Source organism: Lontra canadensis, unplaced genomic scaffold (assembly GCF_010015895.1).
Source record: "Lontra canadensis isolate GAN:19392208 unplaced genomic scaffold, GSC_riverotter_1.0 scaffold19, whole genome shotgun sequence".
Classification (NCBI taxonomy): Eukaryota; Metazoa; Chordata; class Mammalia; order Carnivora; family Mustelidae; genus Lontra; species Lontra canadensis.
In genome coordinates this window covers 20600835-20619193 of record NW_022631013.1, presented here as the reverse complement: position 1 = coordinate 20619193, position 18359 = coordinate 20600835, and the positions used below count along the sequence as shown (strand labels likewise).

The following is an 18359-nucleotide window of genomic DNA, read 5'->3' as shown; positions in this document are numbered from 1 at the left end:
GCCAACAAATTTGACAATCTGGAAGAAATGGATGCATTCCTAGAGACATATAAACTACCACAACTGAACCAGGAAGAAATAGAAAGCCTGAACAGACCCGTAACCAGTAAGGAGATTGAAACAGTCATCAAAAATCTCCAAACAAACAAAAGCCCAGGGCCAGACGGCTTCCCGGGGGAATTCTACCAAACATTTAAAGAAGAACTAATTCCTATTCTCCTGAGACTGTTCCAAAAAATAGAAATGGAAGGAAAACTTCCAAACTCATTTTATGAGGCCAGCATCACCTTGATCCCAAAACCAGACAAGGATCCCATCAAAAAAGAGAACTATAGACCAATATCCTTGATGAACACAGATGCAAAAATTCTCACCAAAATACTAGCCAATAGGATTCAACAGTACATTAAAAGGATTATTCACCACGACCAAGTGGGATTTATTCCAGGGCTGCAAGGTTGGTTCAACATCCGCAAATCAATCAATGTGATAAAACACATTAATAAAAGAAAGAACAAGAGCCATATGATACTCTCAATAGATGCTGAGAAAGCATTTGACAAAGTACAGCATCCCTTCCTGATCAAAACTCTTCAACGTGTAGGGATAGAGGGCACATACCTCAATATTATCAAAGCCATCTATGAAAACCCCATCACAAATATCATTCTCAATGGAGAAAAACTGAAAGCTTTTCCGCTAAGGTCAGGAACACGGCAGGGATGTCCGTTATCACCACTGCTATTCAACATAGTACTAGAAGTCCTAGCCTCAGCAATCAGACAACAAAAAGAAATTAAAGGCATCCAAATTGGCAAAGAAGTCAAACTATCACTCTTCGCAGATGATATGATACTATATGTGGAAAACCCAAAAGACTCCACTCCAAAACTGCTAGAACTGGTACAGGAATTCAGTAAAGTGTCAGGATATAAAATCAATACACAGAAATCAGTTGCATTTCTCTACACCAAGAACAAGACAGAAGAAAGAGAAATTAAGGAGTCCATCCCATTTACAATTGCACCCAAAACTGTAAGATACCTAGGAATAAACCTAACCAAAGAAACTAAGAATCTATACACAGCAAACTATAAAGTACTCATGAAAGAAATTGAGGAAGACACAAAGAAATGGAAAAATGTTCCATGCTCCTAGATTGGAAGAATAAATATTGTGAAAATGTCTATGCTACCTAAAGCAATCTACACATTTAATGCAATTCCTATCAAAGTACCATCCATTTTTTTCAAAGAAATGGAACAAATAATCCTAAAATTTATATGGAACCAGAAAAGACCGCGAATAGCCAAAGGAATATTGAAAAAGAAAGCCAAAGTCGGTGGCATCACAATTCCGGACTTCAAGCTCTACTACAAAGCTGTCATCATCAAGACAGCATGGTACTGGCACAAAAACAGACACATAGATCAATGGAACAGAATAGAGAGCCCAGAAATAGACCCTCAACTCTATGGTCAACTAATCTTCGACAAAGCAGGAAAGAATGTCCAGTGGAAAAAAGACAGCCTCTTCAACAAATGGTGTTGGGAAAATTAGACAGCCACATGCAGAAAAATGAAATTGGACCATTTCCTTACATCACACATGAAAATAGACTCAAAATGGATGAAGGACCTCAATGTGAGAAAGGAATCCATCAAAATCCTTGAGGAGAACACAGGCAGCAACCTCTTCGACCTCAGCCACAGCAACATCTTCCTAGGAACATCGCCAAAGGCAAGGGAAGCAAGGGCAAAAATGAACTATTGGGATTTTATCAAGATCAAAAGCTTTTGCACAGCAAAGGAAACAGTTAAAAAAACCAAAAGACAACTGACAGAATGGGAGAAGATATTTGCAAACGACATATCAGATAAAGGGCTAGTGTCCAGAATCTATAAAGAACTTAGCAAACTCAACAACCAAAGAACAAATAATCCAATCAAGAAATGGGCAGAAGACATGAACAGACGTTTCTGCAAAGAAGACATCCAGATGGCCAACAGACACATGAAAAAGTGCTCCATATCACTCGGCATCAGGGAAATACAAATCAAAACCACAATGAGATACCACCTCACACCAGTCAGAATGGCTAAAATTAACAAGTCAGGAAATGACAGATGCTGGCGAGGATGTGGAGAAAGGGGAACCCTCCTACACTGTTGGTGGGAATGCAAGCTGGTGCAACCACTCTGGAAAACAGCATGGAGGTTCCTCAAAATGTTGAAAATAGAACTACCCTATGACCCAGCAATTGCACTGCTGGGTATTTACCCTAAAGATACAAACGTAGTGATCCGAAGGGGCACGTGCACCCGAATGTTTATAGCAGCAATGTCTACAATAGCCAAACTATGGAAAGAACCTAGATGTCCATCAACAGACGAATGGATAAAGAAGATGTGGTATATATACACAATGGAATACTATGCAGCCATCAAAAGAAATGAAATCTTGCCATTTGCGACGACGTGGATGGAACTAGAGGGTATCATGCTTAGCGAAATAAGTCAATCGGAGAAAGACAACTATCATATGATCTCCCTGATATGAGGGAGAGGAGATGCAACATGGGGGGTTAAGGGGGTAGGAGAAGAGTAAATGAAGCAAGATGGGATCGGGAGGGAGATAAACCATAAGTGACTCTTAATCTCACAAAACAAACTGAGGGTTGCTGGGGGGAGGGGGGTTGGGAGAGGGGGGTGGGGTTATGGACATTGGGTAGGGTATGTGCTATGGTGAGTGTTGTGAAGTGTGTAAACCTGGCGGCGATTCACAGACCTGTACCCCTGGGGAAAAAAATATATGTTTATAAAAAAATAAAATAAAATAAAATGTAAAAAAAAATTAAAAAAAAAAAAGTAAAACAGGTGAAGTTAATTTGAATATTTTACTTAACCCAAATGATCCAAAATATTATTCCAACATGTAATCAAAATTTAACAATTACCAAATTCCTTTTTTCCTTCCTTTTTAGTACTAGGTCTTCAAAATTTGATGCACATTTTACCCTTACAGTACATCTCAATTCAAATGAGTCACATTTCCAGTGCCCAATAACCAAATGGGGCACAAAGCTACCATACTGGACAAAAAAGTCCACCCAAATAGTCCATATATTTCTAAGACTGGGATCAAGGCAAAGATCCTATACAGATCTCCTTAATTAATAAAAGCTTTCTGAATTTTTTCTCGGAATACCAGAATTTCTATATATGTTTACCATATGCTAGATTCCTGAATTATAATAGCTGTATGTGAATGTAAGCTAAAATGTTACAACCAAATTCCTTTACCAGAATTTCACTAATTTCTCAGTTTTTCTTTATGTAAATATTATCTTTTCATATTATTATACGGAAAAATATTATAATATTACCACCTCTCAAAAATAAACAAAACCCCAATGCATAAGCAACTCTCCTTTTGGGATCCCACTAATACCATAACAAGAGAAAGCTAACCTTCTCTCCTGTAAAACTTATACTGCTCATTAGTTTTGGTTAGAAAAAACTTAAACGTCCATATCAAGGCTGGTATCTGACAAAAACAAAGCTGCCCTGAAGACAGCTTATACAAATTTAAAGAATCACCAGGCTCCTTCGTGTACGGTCTTGCTCCATACTTCCAAAATATAATACCCTGAGATTACAGTTAATCTTATGGTAAAGACTATTTTAAAAATCTAATGGTAAAGACTATTCCCCTTTAATTCATTCAAAATTCTGCTATTACCAGAAAATGAAAAATGATCTTTCTTAATCTGTGTTGGCCCATGAAGTGTTAATAGCAATATTTCTGGAAAGAAACCCTACGATCTCTGTAGTAAAGCTTTTGGGGTAATGGTATTCCATATGAATTACCTAAGGCTTTAAAAATACCATACTCGGGGCGCCTGGGTGGCTCAGTGGGTTAAAAATACAATACTCCCCCAGAAACTGGTGGGGAAGGAAAGGTCTTTAAAGGTTGATATAGTAGTTCAGGGGAACATCTTCTCATTCTTTGAAGAGAAAATGCTTTATGACTCACATTTTGCACTTCACTGGGAGTTCTAGTACAGACTGAGTGTCTACCACAGAACACCTACATAAAGGGCCCACATCCTAAGAAAGACAGCTTACCTTACTGCCAAAGTAACAAAGACTGAAGTCTGAGATTCTCAGGGTGGGGGTGTTACTTCAATCTCTAGATAGGGAGCACTTTGGAGCCTTTGCTATAATATAAACCACTGAGATGCTATACAAATAGACAAGACAGCTGTAGAGGGCTTTGGAGCCTCAGCATTTATGGTGACCTGTATTTTAGCAGCTACTAAATATATTAGAAAACATGGCTGTAGTGGGACACGTGGGTGGCTCAGTGAGTTAAGTGTCTTCCTTCGGCTCAGGTCGTGATCTCCAGCTCCTGGGATTGAGCCCCATATGGGGGCTCCTTGCTCTGCAAGGAATCAGCTTCTCCCTCTCCCTCTGCCCCCGTCTTGAGCTCACTCTCTCACGTGCTCTCAATCTCAGATAAACAAATAAAATCTTAAGAAAAAAAAAAAAAAAAGGAAAGAAAGAAAGAAAAAGAAAAAACATGGCTGCAGAAGAAGCAATCATCCAGATGACTAAGAGTCAGAACCCAAAGCAACCAATGTGACCTTGGTAGCTAATACAGATAAAGTGCTACCTCTACTGTAAGCTTTTCTAAGAAGAAAAAAGGGGGGTATCCTGAAAGTTTATAAGGACAGATTGCTGAGGGGCTCCAAAACCTCTGAAGCCACTTGCCCTTTAATCTGGAAAGAATGACCAATTGCAAAAGGCTAATTAAGAATTCACACTTAGTATTCTCCTATAGTGGAAGTTCTTCAGAAAGGGATGAGAAATAAATTATCAAGGGGACCAGGGCTTCAACCATTCTGGTCCTCAGAAGAACAGGGACTGGCTAGACTACAGGTGAAAATGACATAAAGACAGAAAGAACTAAGGAACTTGGAGCTGAGCAGAACTGGAAAACAAATTACAAGTAACCAAAATATTTAAGTACCCAAACTTACAGAACTATAAAACTAAAAACTTATAAACTATAAAACTTACAAAACTTATAAAAACTAAAGGATTAGGATTCCATGAACTGAGTTCTGAAACTTAACCCCAGCTTGTGCATGTGCTAAGAGGCTGAAGTTTCTGTAGTGGAAGGACTTAGAGAAGAAGTATATATAGGGATAATGTGTACCTAATATAAGAGGTATGCAACAGGAGGCTAACTAAATAGGTATCAAATCCAACAAATTTTTTTTGTTAAAGTTTTTCTAAATATGGCAGGCAACATGCCAGGGCAGGATATCTATATTCAGAAACTTAAAGAAAGAGACAGAAAAGAATTAAAAGATACCATAATCCTTTTGAGTTTTCTACCCCAGTTTATCCCTTTCGGGCCTCCACAATTAATCAATAGTTTTTATAATGGAGACACAGTAATGATAAAGAAGTTGAGGAGGAAGCACAAAGCCAAAAGCTCCAAGGAATGTAATGTAAGCTGTGCACAATCAGTGCACCATTAGATACAGAGCCTCTCTTCTGAGCTCCAGACCATTTTCATCCAACTGCTTACTTGGAATCTCCACTTGGATAAGCACTTCAAAACTCAGAATCTCATAATGTCTCCTACTAAATCTGAGCCCTTCTCTAGTGTTCTTCTCTGCAAATGGCGATACTAACCGTAAAATCAGAAACCCAGGCCACCATCATTACACCCTCTCCTTTCATTTGTGCTCTAGGCGTAATCACCAAGTCCTGTGGATTTTACCTCCTAAATAGTTCTATAATCATTACTAGTATCTTAGTACAAGTCAGTATCATATCTGAACTTATACTCTTGTAAAACTTAACTGGCTTGTGATCCATTCTTTCTCCCCAATAATCAGTTCTGTATACTGCAGCTAGAATATGATAGCATCACTCTTCCTGCTTAATAGTTGGTCTTCAATGGCTTTCCACTGGTCCTTGGATTAAAACTGAGAATCTTTAACATGACCTGTTAACATGACCTTACATAATCTGTAAAACCCTGCATGATCTTCCCACTGCCTACCTCTCCTGCTTCAACTCACACCAGATTTCCTCTTCCTTGCTGCAGTAGCCTTATTTCTAACATGCCTTGTTTCCCACCTGGGAACTCTCACACCTATCAGTTCCTCTACCTATAAACACTGTTCTAAAACATATACATGATGTATCGTTAAAAGTTGTTCCATCATTAAAAAAAAAGAAGAAGAAGTTCCATCATTAAGACAAGTTCCAAAGGTATTTATGAAATGAGTTCACTGTGATATATATTAGCCTCAGTTATTATCAAATCCTGATGACGGAGGAGGACATCTGCTCTGTGGGATTCTATCAATGAGAAAGGATGCCTACAAAGGTCTCAGATTTCACCTCAGACCTCCAGTATCCCATTACTTTCCAATAAAATTATACCGTGCAAGACTTCTGGTGGCCATGACTAAGAGTTCTAGGTGATATAGGTCTGAAGATATGCTTTGCCAAATACCAATTCTGCCAGATCACAGTAAAATATACAGGACATATGTCTCCAAAGGAAGGTGCACAGGCAATCTCAGCCATTATTCTTTGGTCAAAAACTACAGTTACCAGGATCTCAAAAACAATACTATATGAGGATTGAGCCTGCCAATTACCTGACTAGGGAGATAGGCTAAGTAAGTGTTATGCTAACAGAAACAAAAAAAAAGTAAGGAGTGGGGAGTATACACCCCAGCCAAGCGCAACTACAATCATTCCCATGGAATGGATCAAAGATCTAGGATGCTGGGATGTACAAAGCATGAGGCACCCTCTTCAAAGGAGCATAGCTTAATGTTATGCTTATAGTCACAATAAATCATGTGAAGTAAAAGCACAATAGTCTCTGAGCAAAACAATAAATAACACTTTTATACTTAAGAGCCAAGCATCATTTTAAGCCCTTTACATATATTAATTTATTTAATCTTCTCAAGAATCCTATGAAGTAGGATACTATTATTATCCCCATTTTCTAATTTGAAAGCTGAGGTACAGAGAGGTTAAATGATAGTTTGCCCATGATCTCAGTGCTAAAATGTGGCAGTCTGCATTCAAATTAAGGCAGTCTGACTCCTGAGTCTGTGCTCTTAATTTTTACACTGTACTACCTGAAAATAAAGATCTGAGGTATATGAAAAGACTATCTAAGGGCACCGAAAAGACTAAGATTTTACCTCAAGATTGTAAAAACCAGAACAGTTCAACAGATTTTAACATGTACCACCCTGCCAGATCCAAGGTCAACAAAAACAGCTATTCTTACTGCAGGTGTATCATCTTATAAGTGTTAAGAACATGATGAATGCCAACATTAGAAATGGCATGGTTCTACTGGTTTTAGCTTAATATATGTGAAGATGACAAAGTTGAATGCTGAGTCTTAATTTTGCTGCATCCAACAAAAAACTGCCAACTTGGGTTACTTACTTGAAAACTATCAGTGCAACCAGCCCCTGAAATTATGATGCAGAAACTTCCTGTTCTTAGAACCAGTGACAGAAAACCATTATACCCAAGTTTATATGCTAGTCTCAACTGAGGCCCTCAATGACCATGCGCTCATAATTAGAGAAATACTATATGTGTTTCCCACCAGCCATCTACTCCCATCAAGAGATTTCTGACTCAAACTCTACATTAGTATTCCAGACTGCTGAAATACACAAATGTAGAATCCACTGCAAATATCACTAGTCAATCTACAATTTAAGAAGGTCAAACTATTCTTACGGTCATTTCAGTAGTATTCACTAAGCACCCTCTATGTGCCAGGAACTGTGCTAAACCATCAACATGGAGTGTCTTTTTAATCATCACAACAGATATTTTTTTAAGATTTTATTTATTTGACAGAGAGAGAGACAGCGAGAGAGGGAATACAAGCAGGGGGAGTGGGAGAGGAAGAAGCAAGCTTCCCATTGAGCAGGGAGCCTGATGCAAGCCTCGATCCCAGGACCCTGGGATCATGACCTAAGCCACAGGCAGACGCTTAACAACTGAGCCACCCAGGCTCCGCACAACAGATTTTTAAAAAGTAGTGAGGCGCCTGGGTGGCTCAGTGGGTTAAGCCTCTGCCTCCGGCTCAAGTCATTATCCCAGGGTCCTGCGATCGAGCCCCGCATTGGGGGTCTCTGCTCGGCGGGGAGCCTGCTTCCTCCTCTCTCTCTCTCTGCCAGCCTCTCTGCCTACTTGTGATCTCTGTCAAATAAATAAATAAAATCTCAAAAATAAATAAGTAAATAAATAAAATAAAAAGTAGTATCAATCTTTGCATTTTATGGTTGAAGAAAAGGAAGATTAGAGAAGTTAAGAAATTTTCTTAGATCACACACTATCAAGTAGCAATCACAGTTCAAACCTAAGAGGCTGCCTGTACTTTTACACTACTCTGGGCTGCTTATACTGCCAGAGTGTACAAAACAAGCATAAGGTTCTTGCAATCAGAAGAGAACATTTCTGGAAAATATCCTACTGCCACCAGGAATGATGCCACTTGCATCACACCACACCATAGACTTACTGTTTGAATTAAGTAATAAGAGTTAAAATCCAGAAAGTTCTATCCAGCTGATAAGCTAAACAACCATAATCTGACCAGCTCACCATAGCTCTGGCAACACAAAGAAGAGTATTTGCTCAGATGTTATGTGAAGAGCTGAAAATGGAGAGTTATAGATTGCTGAGGAATTCAGGAATCTAATTACCACAAATAGCTAGATGGTAGAAAGCTATGCCCTCTCTTAACACTGAAACAGTTAGGAACACTACCTATTTACAGAGACAACTGAGGTGATCCACAGAAAAAAATCTAATAAAAGACCCGGGAGGGAACTGTACCTTTCAATGTTGAGCCTAGCTGTAAGACATCAGGACAGAAGAAGTACTCTCCCACCTAGGATTTGAATATAACGAGTGACAAGCTAAAGAAGCCTTAGCCATGCACAGTGACCTCTGAATTGGTTGTTCCATTCAGTGAAGTCTAGGAAGCCAAAGAAACCAGAGGTCCCACCATCTAACTGAGGGAGGTGCAATGGGAATGAAGATAAGGGTGCACTCAGATTCTGCTGGTGGCAATATAAACTAACAACCCTACAGAAGGGCAATTTGGCAATACATACCAAAGATTTTTAAAAGTTTAGACACATTGGGGCACCTGGGTGGCTCAGTGGGTTAAAGCCTCTGCGTTCAGCTCGGGTCATGATCCCAGGGTGCTGGGATTGAGCCCCAAATCGGGCTCTCTGCTCAGTGGGGAGCCTGCTTCCTCCTCTCTCTCTCTCTCTCTCCTCTCTGCCTGCCTCTCTGCCTACTTGTGATCTCTGTCCAAAAAAAAAAAAAAAAAAAAAATCTTAAAAAAAAAAAGTTTAGACACATTGACTCAATAAATCCATTTCTACTAATTTTTTCTAAGTAAATAATTAAAAGTATAAGCAGAGACTTGGCTACAAGATGTTCATCCAACATCAAAAGGTTGAGACCAACATAAATATACAATAAGAAGCACTGATTAAAAATCAAGTAATAAATCCACACAAAGAATTCTGAACTAAATATAGAATAATACTAACATGATAAAAGATTTATAATATATTAAGTGAAAGGCAAACTATAAAGCAGTATTACCATGGCATAATACCATAATTTTTTTAAGTTTCTATATGCATTAAAAAACTGAAATGTAAGGGCGCCTGGGTGGCTCAGTGGGTTAGGTCTCTGCCTTCGGCTCAGGTCATGATCTCAGGGTCCTGGGATCGAGTCCCGCATCAGGCTCTCTGCTCGGCGGGAGGCCTGCTTCCCTCTCTCTCTCTCTGCCTGCCTTTCTGCCTACTTGTGATCTCTGTCTGTCAAATAAATAAATAAAATCTTTAAAAAAAAAAAAAAAATAAAAAAAAAAATAAAAAAAAAAAAACTGAAATGTAATACATACAAATATTAAAACAGGTTACATCTGGGTAGGAGGATTATGGGTGATTTTCATTTATCTATATTTCCTATTTTCCTACAATAAGCTTGTATTACTTATATTTATAATGTAACAAAAGTACACCGACTGGCTGTGCTAACAACACCTTGTTATAAATTAGCTCAAAATATAATTAGCTATCAATCAACAAGTATTGATAACTAAGACCAGATTCTATCAGAACCTTATGGCTAGAAAGAGTACCAACCGAGTACCAACAAAAAGAAAGGTGGAGATAAAATCTACCAACTTTAAAATACTGTCCACCCTAGGCTGGAGTAGATTATTTCTCACCATGGCAAACATTCAGCATATGTTTACTGCATGAATAATCCTGTTTCCATTCAGCCAGGCATTGCAAAGGAGCACAGTGTTAAAATTAAAATGAGTGAGTGAATGAATGAATGAAAAAAAGAGGGGGCAGGAGGGAGGTGGGAGGGCGGGAGGGCAGTGGGAGAGAGGAAGGAAGGAAGGATGAATCTGCTTCACCATCGACTTCTGAACGGCCTGGTTCTGGGTTAGAACTGCACCAGTGTACTTATAAATGGATTTTTTACAGTTAAGTACTGTAAATATATTTTCCCTTTCTTATAACTTTCTTAACATTTTATTTTCTCTAGCTTACTTTATTATAAGAATACAACATATGGGGGTGCCTGGGTGGCTCAGTGGGTTAAGCCTCTGCCTTTGGCTCAGGTCATGATCTCAGGGTCCTGGGATGGAGCCCCGCATCAGGCTCTCTGCTCGGTGGGGAGCCTGCTTCCCGCCCCCCAACACCTCTCTGCCTGCCTCTCTGCCTACTTGTGATCTCTCCCTGTCAAATAAATAAATAAAATCTTAAAAAAAAAAAAAAAAGAAAGGAAAAAAAGGTAGGCTATTAGTAGTTAAGTTTTGAGGGAGTCAAAAGTTATATGCATATTCTCAACTGTGTCGGGGACACATCAGCACACCTAATCCCTGTGTTGTTCAAGGGTCAACTGTTATTTCCAATTTTTTTAAACTTCCAAGTTCAATAAAAAAAATGAACACATCTGTATTTAAATATAGTGATCAAGAGTATGTCAGTATGGTCCTCTGAAAAGGGTATCTTATGCCTGTACATCCCAGATTACTTTGATCCATTCCATGGGAATGACTGCAGTTGTGTTTGGATAGGGTATATAAAATTCAATGTATACTTTCCTGTTCACAGCTCTACTTTAGAGAGGTAAGACCCTCCTTCAAAAACAAAAAAGAGCAGGAGAGGGGATACAGATACACACACACACACACACACACACACACACAAAATAATGATTATATCAGGGCATCAAGACAGACCAAATTCCAGGGTTTTATATTAATCATGTTCTATTACTTTCTATCAACGATTTTCCCTAGATTTAATTAGCTTCTTTTAAAAAACAAACAAAAAAACTATTTTATAGGGCCACCGGAATGGCTCAGTGGGTTAAGCATCTACCTTCAGCTCAGGTCATGATCCCAGAATTCTGGGATCCAGCCCAAGGTTAAGCTCCTTTCTCAGCAGGGACTCTGCTTCTCCCTCTCACTCTGCCCCTCCCCATGCTCATATGCACATGCACGAGCAGACTCTCTCTCTCTCTCTCTCTGAGAAATAAGCAAAATCTTAAAAAAAAAAAAAAAAAATCCACTATAGGGATTCATTCCTATTAACATCCCAAATTTTAATTAATCATATCACCATTAAAGACAAAGGATTCAGGAAAGAAGAGTGGTAATGAAAGAAGCTTGGGTCCTGAAGAAAGACAGGGCTTGAATGCAGACTATCAGTTGCTAGCTGTGCAACCCTGAAGAAGTCAGTTAGCTTCTGAGTTTGGTTTTCTATATAGATGTGCAACTAGAGTAAGTTATCATGAGAGTTTAAAGTAATCGAACACAATAGTGGATGCAGAACAATACTCAAATTTCATTTTTCTTTCTTTTCTTTGGGAAATATATATTTTTGACTGAGAAGAGGAAGTAATTTTGGAACATGAAAATGGTTGATTGTCTGGATATGATGGAGGTCTCTGAATTGCTAAGGAACAATATGAAGGAAAAGAAGAGCTAATACCAGCGTAGAGGAGGAAACTGGGATAAGGAAGTCATGTGTATGTAGACCGCTACTTGCTACAGCCTGTCATGCTTTAAAACTCCCCCTATTCAGTTCAATCTCCCCAACCTACATTTGTCCCCTCTTGCAAAGTCAACCCTCACCTTCTACTTTCCAAATAGCAAGTAAAGAAAATGCAGGAAAAAGTAGGATAAACCCAACAATTTACAATGTATGCTCTTGACAACATCCCTCCTCTGGGCTGGCCCTTCCTTTCCACCTTTATTATTCCTACAGCATGTACCTTTCCTAGAAACAGCAACCCCTATGTATACAAATGATCTCCTTTCCAAAACCTTAAACTATCAAATTCTGAGGGCCAAGATTCTAAAAAGGTGTAAATGTCTGTTGTTTCCTTGGTTTCTTTGAACATACGCATTTATTCAGGTACAGAAACCTTTGGGACTTTATCTTAAAACCACTTAAGGACATAATCAAAAGGTTTGAGTATCAAACAAAGCCACCTATCCATAACACATCCTGTTCGCAAAAGTGTCCCAGAAACTCGATATAAACAAAATCCTTCTGTTTATTTCTAGGAGATAATACTGTGGTTTTCTGTATCCAACAGTATGCCTTACACACCCAAGGCAATTATGTTTTCTTCCTCTACTCAAACAGAGCATCTGTTGCTAACACAAGACTGAAGTCCAAGTTATTTTCACAGACAAAAAAGCAGCTGGTCAAGCTAATCCATCTGCTGACTAGCCACCATCAAGCTTCTGTAAGACTGTCCAGTTAACTTAACCCCTATTGTCAGAATGCATGAGTCACAACTCCCAATCCTCTTTCAATTAGGATTCAACAACTCTTCTTTGACACCACCATTTGAAATCACTTATTACAGATACAAAAACAGAAAACGTATTTTAAAACTGAAGGACAAAGGTTAAAAATGGTAGATTGGATTAGAAAAATAGTTACACAAATTATCAACAAAAGGAAAAAGTTATTTTGAAGTTGGGATTATGAAATTCGTAACAATAGCCAGCAGTACTCGATGTGTGCTAGGCACCAAGGATTTTTAAAAATTAACATGATCTTCTCAATAACCCTCTGATGTAAGCACAATTGTTATCTCTCTTCTATAGATGAGAAGAGAAAGACACATAGCAAATTACCCAAGTTCATTCAGCTCATAGTTGGTAGTAATACTGGAGACCTGGCTCCAAAGCCATCCTCTTTAATAATTTAAAGCCCAAATCCCAATTCTTTACTAACAGGTGTATATATTCAAGCCATCCTCACCATTTGCCACTTGCAGTACCTCACCCTTTTCCTTACTATGACTAAAGTATCATCCCTGCTACTATTTTCATTATAACATATTATTTTATTTTTTCTATTTATTTGAGAGAGAGTGTGTGTGTGCGTGAGAGAGAGCAGGAGAGCGACCGAGAGCACAAGCAGAGGGGAGGGGTCAAGGGAGTTGTAGACTCTCCAGCGGACCAAGGAGCCCGATGAGGGACTCAGTCCCAGGACCCTGGGATCATGAGCTGAGCCAAAGGTAGACCCTTAACCGACTGAGCCACCCAGGTGCCTGTCATTATAACATTTTATAACATGGAAGAAAAATCATGCCTGGGGTGTACTACTTACTTAAAGAGAAATACACAGCCCATTATTAGTTGAGGTATATAACTGATTCTGCAGTAATTCATGAGAAAAAGATGCTGAAATTCCTAGCAATAAATTGGTTATAAGTATTAACACCCGGTACTTGTTTTAAGCTATAAAAGAAAATAGTTTTTTATTAGAAATATTATTTGATACCAACAAATGAAATGAAATTCAGCACATTTTCTAACACTGAGAAGTGGATTTTCAAAGTTATCACAAAGAACAGCTAATTCCTTGCTACCTCTGGGGAAACTGCTGGTGGTACTTGTAACTACTCAAAAACACCATTTGGGGGACGCCTGGGTGGCTCAGTAGGTTAAGCGGCTGCCTTCGGCTCAGGTCATGATCCCACAGTCCTGGGATGGAGTCCCACATCTGGCTCCCTGCTCAGCAGGGAGCCTGCTTCTCCCTCTCCCTCTGCCTGCCGCTCTGCCTACTTGTGCGCTCTCTGTCAAATAAATAAATACAATCTTTAAAAAAAAAAAAAAACCACCATTTGGAATGAGACCAAATAAGTTCAGATCTTAGCCTTATGGCTAGTGGTAGGACCTTGCATGATCTACAGATTCCAACTCGAGCCCTTACTGAAGTGAGGGATAATGCGTGCCTGGCAAAATAAGATGATCCATATTAAAATACGCTTTAAAATTCTATTTTAAAACACATAGAGTACTTTAGTACTTTGAAAACTTTAAAACACCTTGTTTTCATAATGAATTATTTTACCTGATTTTTACACTAACTCTATAAAATATTCTTACTTCCACTGCATAAACGAGGAAATAGATTAATCACAGTTACGGGACTTGCTCCGTATCACAGAACCAGTAAATCGCACCATGGAACCCAAGTCTCTGCCCTTCCACCTGCCCTGAATTAACATCCATTCACCTATCATATGACTTTTACCTAAAAAGTTTAAAAAGTTAAATTAAGTTTTAAAAAAGTTAAATAAGCTGTGAAATGTTTTACAAATTAAGGCAGAGGTGTTTCAAACATATATATTCCAAATAAACAAAATGTTAATTTTTTACAGATGTCTAATAGTCATGGAAATGAAAACTGAGTATACCCAACTGAGTTTCAAGATGCACGCATACAATTAAAACTAAATCATATGCACTTTAGTAAAATACTATAACAGTCAATGCTTAAAACATCACTACACGATTTTCCCGTGGCCTCCCCGCCCCCTGCCATGCTCCTTGAGGAGGTGAATCCAAGCAAACTTTGAGAAAACATTGTTCTAGTAAGTTTTTCCAGTGCTTTCCATCTAATAATAGAACAGAATGGCCTCTTGGATATGCCCTTGTTTTTTTCCCTGCTACATTATAAATAACACTTGTCTTCGCCTCCCATACTATACTATACTTCAATTACTATCATCTAACAAAGAGAACAGGGTGGTTATTTCTATACAGAGATTATGCCTGAATATCAATAATTCTAACTGTATTCAAAATATTGGCTATGTTCTCGAAAACGTTTTTATTTTTTTTTCTTTTTTTTCCCCCCTTAATTGAAATTACTAGTCTTGTCTTCTCTTTAACTTGTCCGGAAAGCATGCACAGGCCACAACAACCATCAAGGTAACTGTGACTAGCAACAAACGGGTCGCAGAGGGTGGGACTGCGAGCTCTTCTCCCGGATCAGCTACAACTGAACACCAAGACCTGCCTCCGAACTGGTCACGAGGCGGGTGGGAGCGGGGGGCGCGGTCCTAATGAGATTGGGTTCCCGACCTAAAGCAGGTCGTATTGTGCCAAGGAAGAAGGCTGAGTCGAGGAAGCAGCCTCAGCTTCGGCGTCAGCAGGTAGTAGACCCCGTGCGCCTCGGTTTCTGCTAAGGAGGGATAAACCCGCGCTCGCATGCGGGGAGGCTCGAGAAGCAAAGGCGGCCTACTGCGCTGCAGAAAATGACTGGGAAATGGGGACAGCTCCCTTCTTCCCCTCAAGAGCCAGGGCCCAGGGCTAAAGGCCAGCTTGGGTCACCGGGCGCGGTCCCCGCAGCACGGCAAGCGCCGGGGGAGGAGGGATGGTGGGAGCCGGCAGCCTCGCCCTCCGCCGCCGCAGCCCAGCCTGGCCCAGTCAGCCCCGCGCGCCCACCGCCCACCCGGCCCCGGGCGCCCCAGTCATCCTCCCCCCCAACGTCGGCGGCCCCGCGCCTCCTTCCCCCACTTACTTTCTGGGAGTCCATGTCCAGGGGCTAGACCCTTTGGGCCCGAAACCGCGTCGAAGAATCGTGCGGCGAGGCGGCGGAAATCGGGCACGCCAACACCGTCCCCACGGGCCCCGCTCTCCTCCACCGCCGCCTCAGCCTCAACCTCAGCCTCAGCCTCAGCCTCAGCCTGCACCGGCGCCGCCCGGCCCCGCCCGGTCCGCGCCCAGCCAGCGCGCGCGCCACCGTCGCGCCGCGGTTGCCCGGGTGAAAGGGCGGCCCGCAGGAGGGAGGGCTCCCACAGCACCGTGCGCATGCGCACTGCCGCAAGACGGGATGGGGCGGAGGGTGTCCAAGACTGGGTAGGAGGGGCAGTGCTAACCCATTAGCGCGGCGGGTCCGCAGACCCACGCTTTCCTTCCTTCCCGCATCCTTTTTCCCCCAGCACGCGCTCTCTCTGCAGGTCTTGGAATGGACCATGGGGTATCCAGCAGCCGGGCCCGTGGGGTGAGCTGGGGAAGGAAAGTTCTGACCCTTGAGATAGATCAGACCCCTCTCCACCCTGCCTGCACGCACCTGAAGCACCCCCAAAGCTGGTTGTCCAGGAGCAGCCAGGCTAGACCAGGCCCGCTGTCCGTTGACAAGGAAGGGGCTGGGATGGAGGATGTAGTGGAAGCATGGGAAAGGCCTGTAGGGACGTGGCAGAAACATCGGTAGACCGTGGAACCTAGCAGACCTTTCCCAGAGAGCCCTCCTGGGTATCGTGCTGTGATTCTGACCAAGTCACTCTCCCTGAGCCTATTTCGTCTTCCTTAAAATAAGAGCAATAATGCTGACTTTGCAGAGCAGAGCATTGTTCGGATAAAATAACGTATTTGAAGTGCCCGGTACATAATTAATGGTCAGTAAATTACAGTTGTTGGTGGGGGCCTAGAACCTGCTCAGTCTGGCCTGAAGGGACCATGCAGACTGTAGAAACTTAGGGGAGGTAGGCTTGAAAAGGTTCTTCCTCAAGCAGAAAGGCCTCAGTCCTCCATTTGGATGACTCCGGAGAGGCTCAGAAGAGTTCCAACCAGGCAATCACGCACGATGAATGAACACAAGGAAAATAATATATATTGAGTACCTATTACGTACCAGTTCTCTGAACTGAGAATTCAGCTGTGACAGGGCCCTGCTCTTACAGTCTAGTATAGGAGGCAGAAGAAAAAAAGTGTCTATCTATCTATATAGTAAATAAATGTAAATAGACACAGTGGTAGGGGCACTATAAGTATATATATTTGTATATATGTGTGTGTAGATATGTAGATATATGGCAGTTAGAGGCACTATAAAGAAAAATTACATGGGGTAAATGGACTCAGAGAATTGTGAGGGCTTCATTTTCCATAAGAAGGTCAGGGAAGCCCTCCAAAGAGACCTTACTGAAGTGAGAGAATGAGCCATACAAAGATCTGGGGAAGAGCGTTCTAGGTGGAAGGACAGCAAATACAAAGGCCCCAAGAGGGCATGAGCTCTATTTAAGAAATCACCATTTATCCTACAAGGCTATAATTGCCTCTATACTGTGACTTCCATGAGGGTCGAAATTTCTTTTCCTCATATCTATATCCCCAGCACAGGGCCTGCCATCTATGCACTCAATAAATCCTTTTTTTTTTTTTTTTTTTTGTACTGGACAGACATGTACAAGAAACAGAATAAAGGGCACAAAAGGAAAACAGGATCTTGGTTCAAGCTGGGTGGACAGTGCTTGAAGGCCAGGGCCCAGGGTGGGCCTATATGCACAGTTTTGCTCCTGCAGCTGAAAGGAGTAATGGCTTGCAAACTTGCAGAGAGCTGTCTCTTGGTATCAAGGGAAAGGAGCCTCCTATCCAAGCCACCCCGATGCCATGAGGAGTAGTGGGCAGCCAAGCACCAGCCTCTAGCGCAGGCCTGCAAGCATGGAGGCCCTTCTCCGCACTGGGTACTCACTGCAGCTGAGTCAGTTTCCCGTGAGGGAGAAATGCAGAACATTAGAGGTCAAACCTCGTGACTGTGAGGTTCTGCTGTGGGGCACATCACTAAGGGGAAGAAACGGCATTTAGGGCTGTCCCCAGTTCTCTTGCTGCAAGGACTTTACTTCAGAGAGAAACCCCTGCACACTTTATGACTGATAGGTATAACCACGGGAGGAGACAGAAAGAGGCTTTGGAGAGAGTAAGTCGCCGCTGAAATGTGATCGCCAGAATACTGTCACAGGTCACTTCCCAGGAGCTCACTCCTGGCTTCTTGCCTCCTTACTCATCCAGCTCTTTCCCTGCAGCCCAGCCAGGAGCCTGCAGCTTTGGACAAGTGCTCTGCCCCAGTTGACTTCTGCCCTTGCCTGATCTCTGTTTCTTCAGGCAGACTGACTTCCCTGGCCAGCTCTCCCAGGCCTTCTGCTTGCCCTGGT

At 41.4% G+C, this 18359-nt stretch overlaps 1 protein-coding gene across 4 annotated transcripts in view; it reads right to left on the bottom strand.

The window, feature by feature from the left end:
• Positions 1–18359, bottom strand: part of FSD1L (fibronectin type III and SPRY domain containing 1 like) — a 73862-nt gene that overhangs the window by 53335 nt on the left and 2168 nt on the right. The window contains exon 1 of one of the 4 annotated variants that reach the window (XM_032860768.1): positions 15947–16100. The exons of the other annotated variants lie outside the window; for them this stretch is intronic. Within the exon in view, the coding sequence (XP_032716659.1) occupies positions 15947–15961 (15 nt within the window). The 5' untranslated portion in view covers positions 15962–16100. Of the gene's footprint in view, positions 1–15946; positions 16101–18359 lie in introns of those variants that run through there. 4 annotated transcript variants of the gene reach the window in all.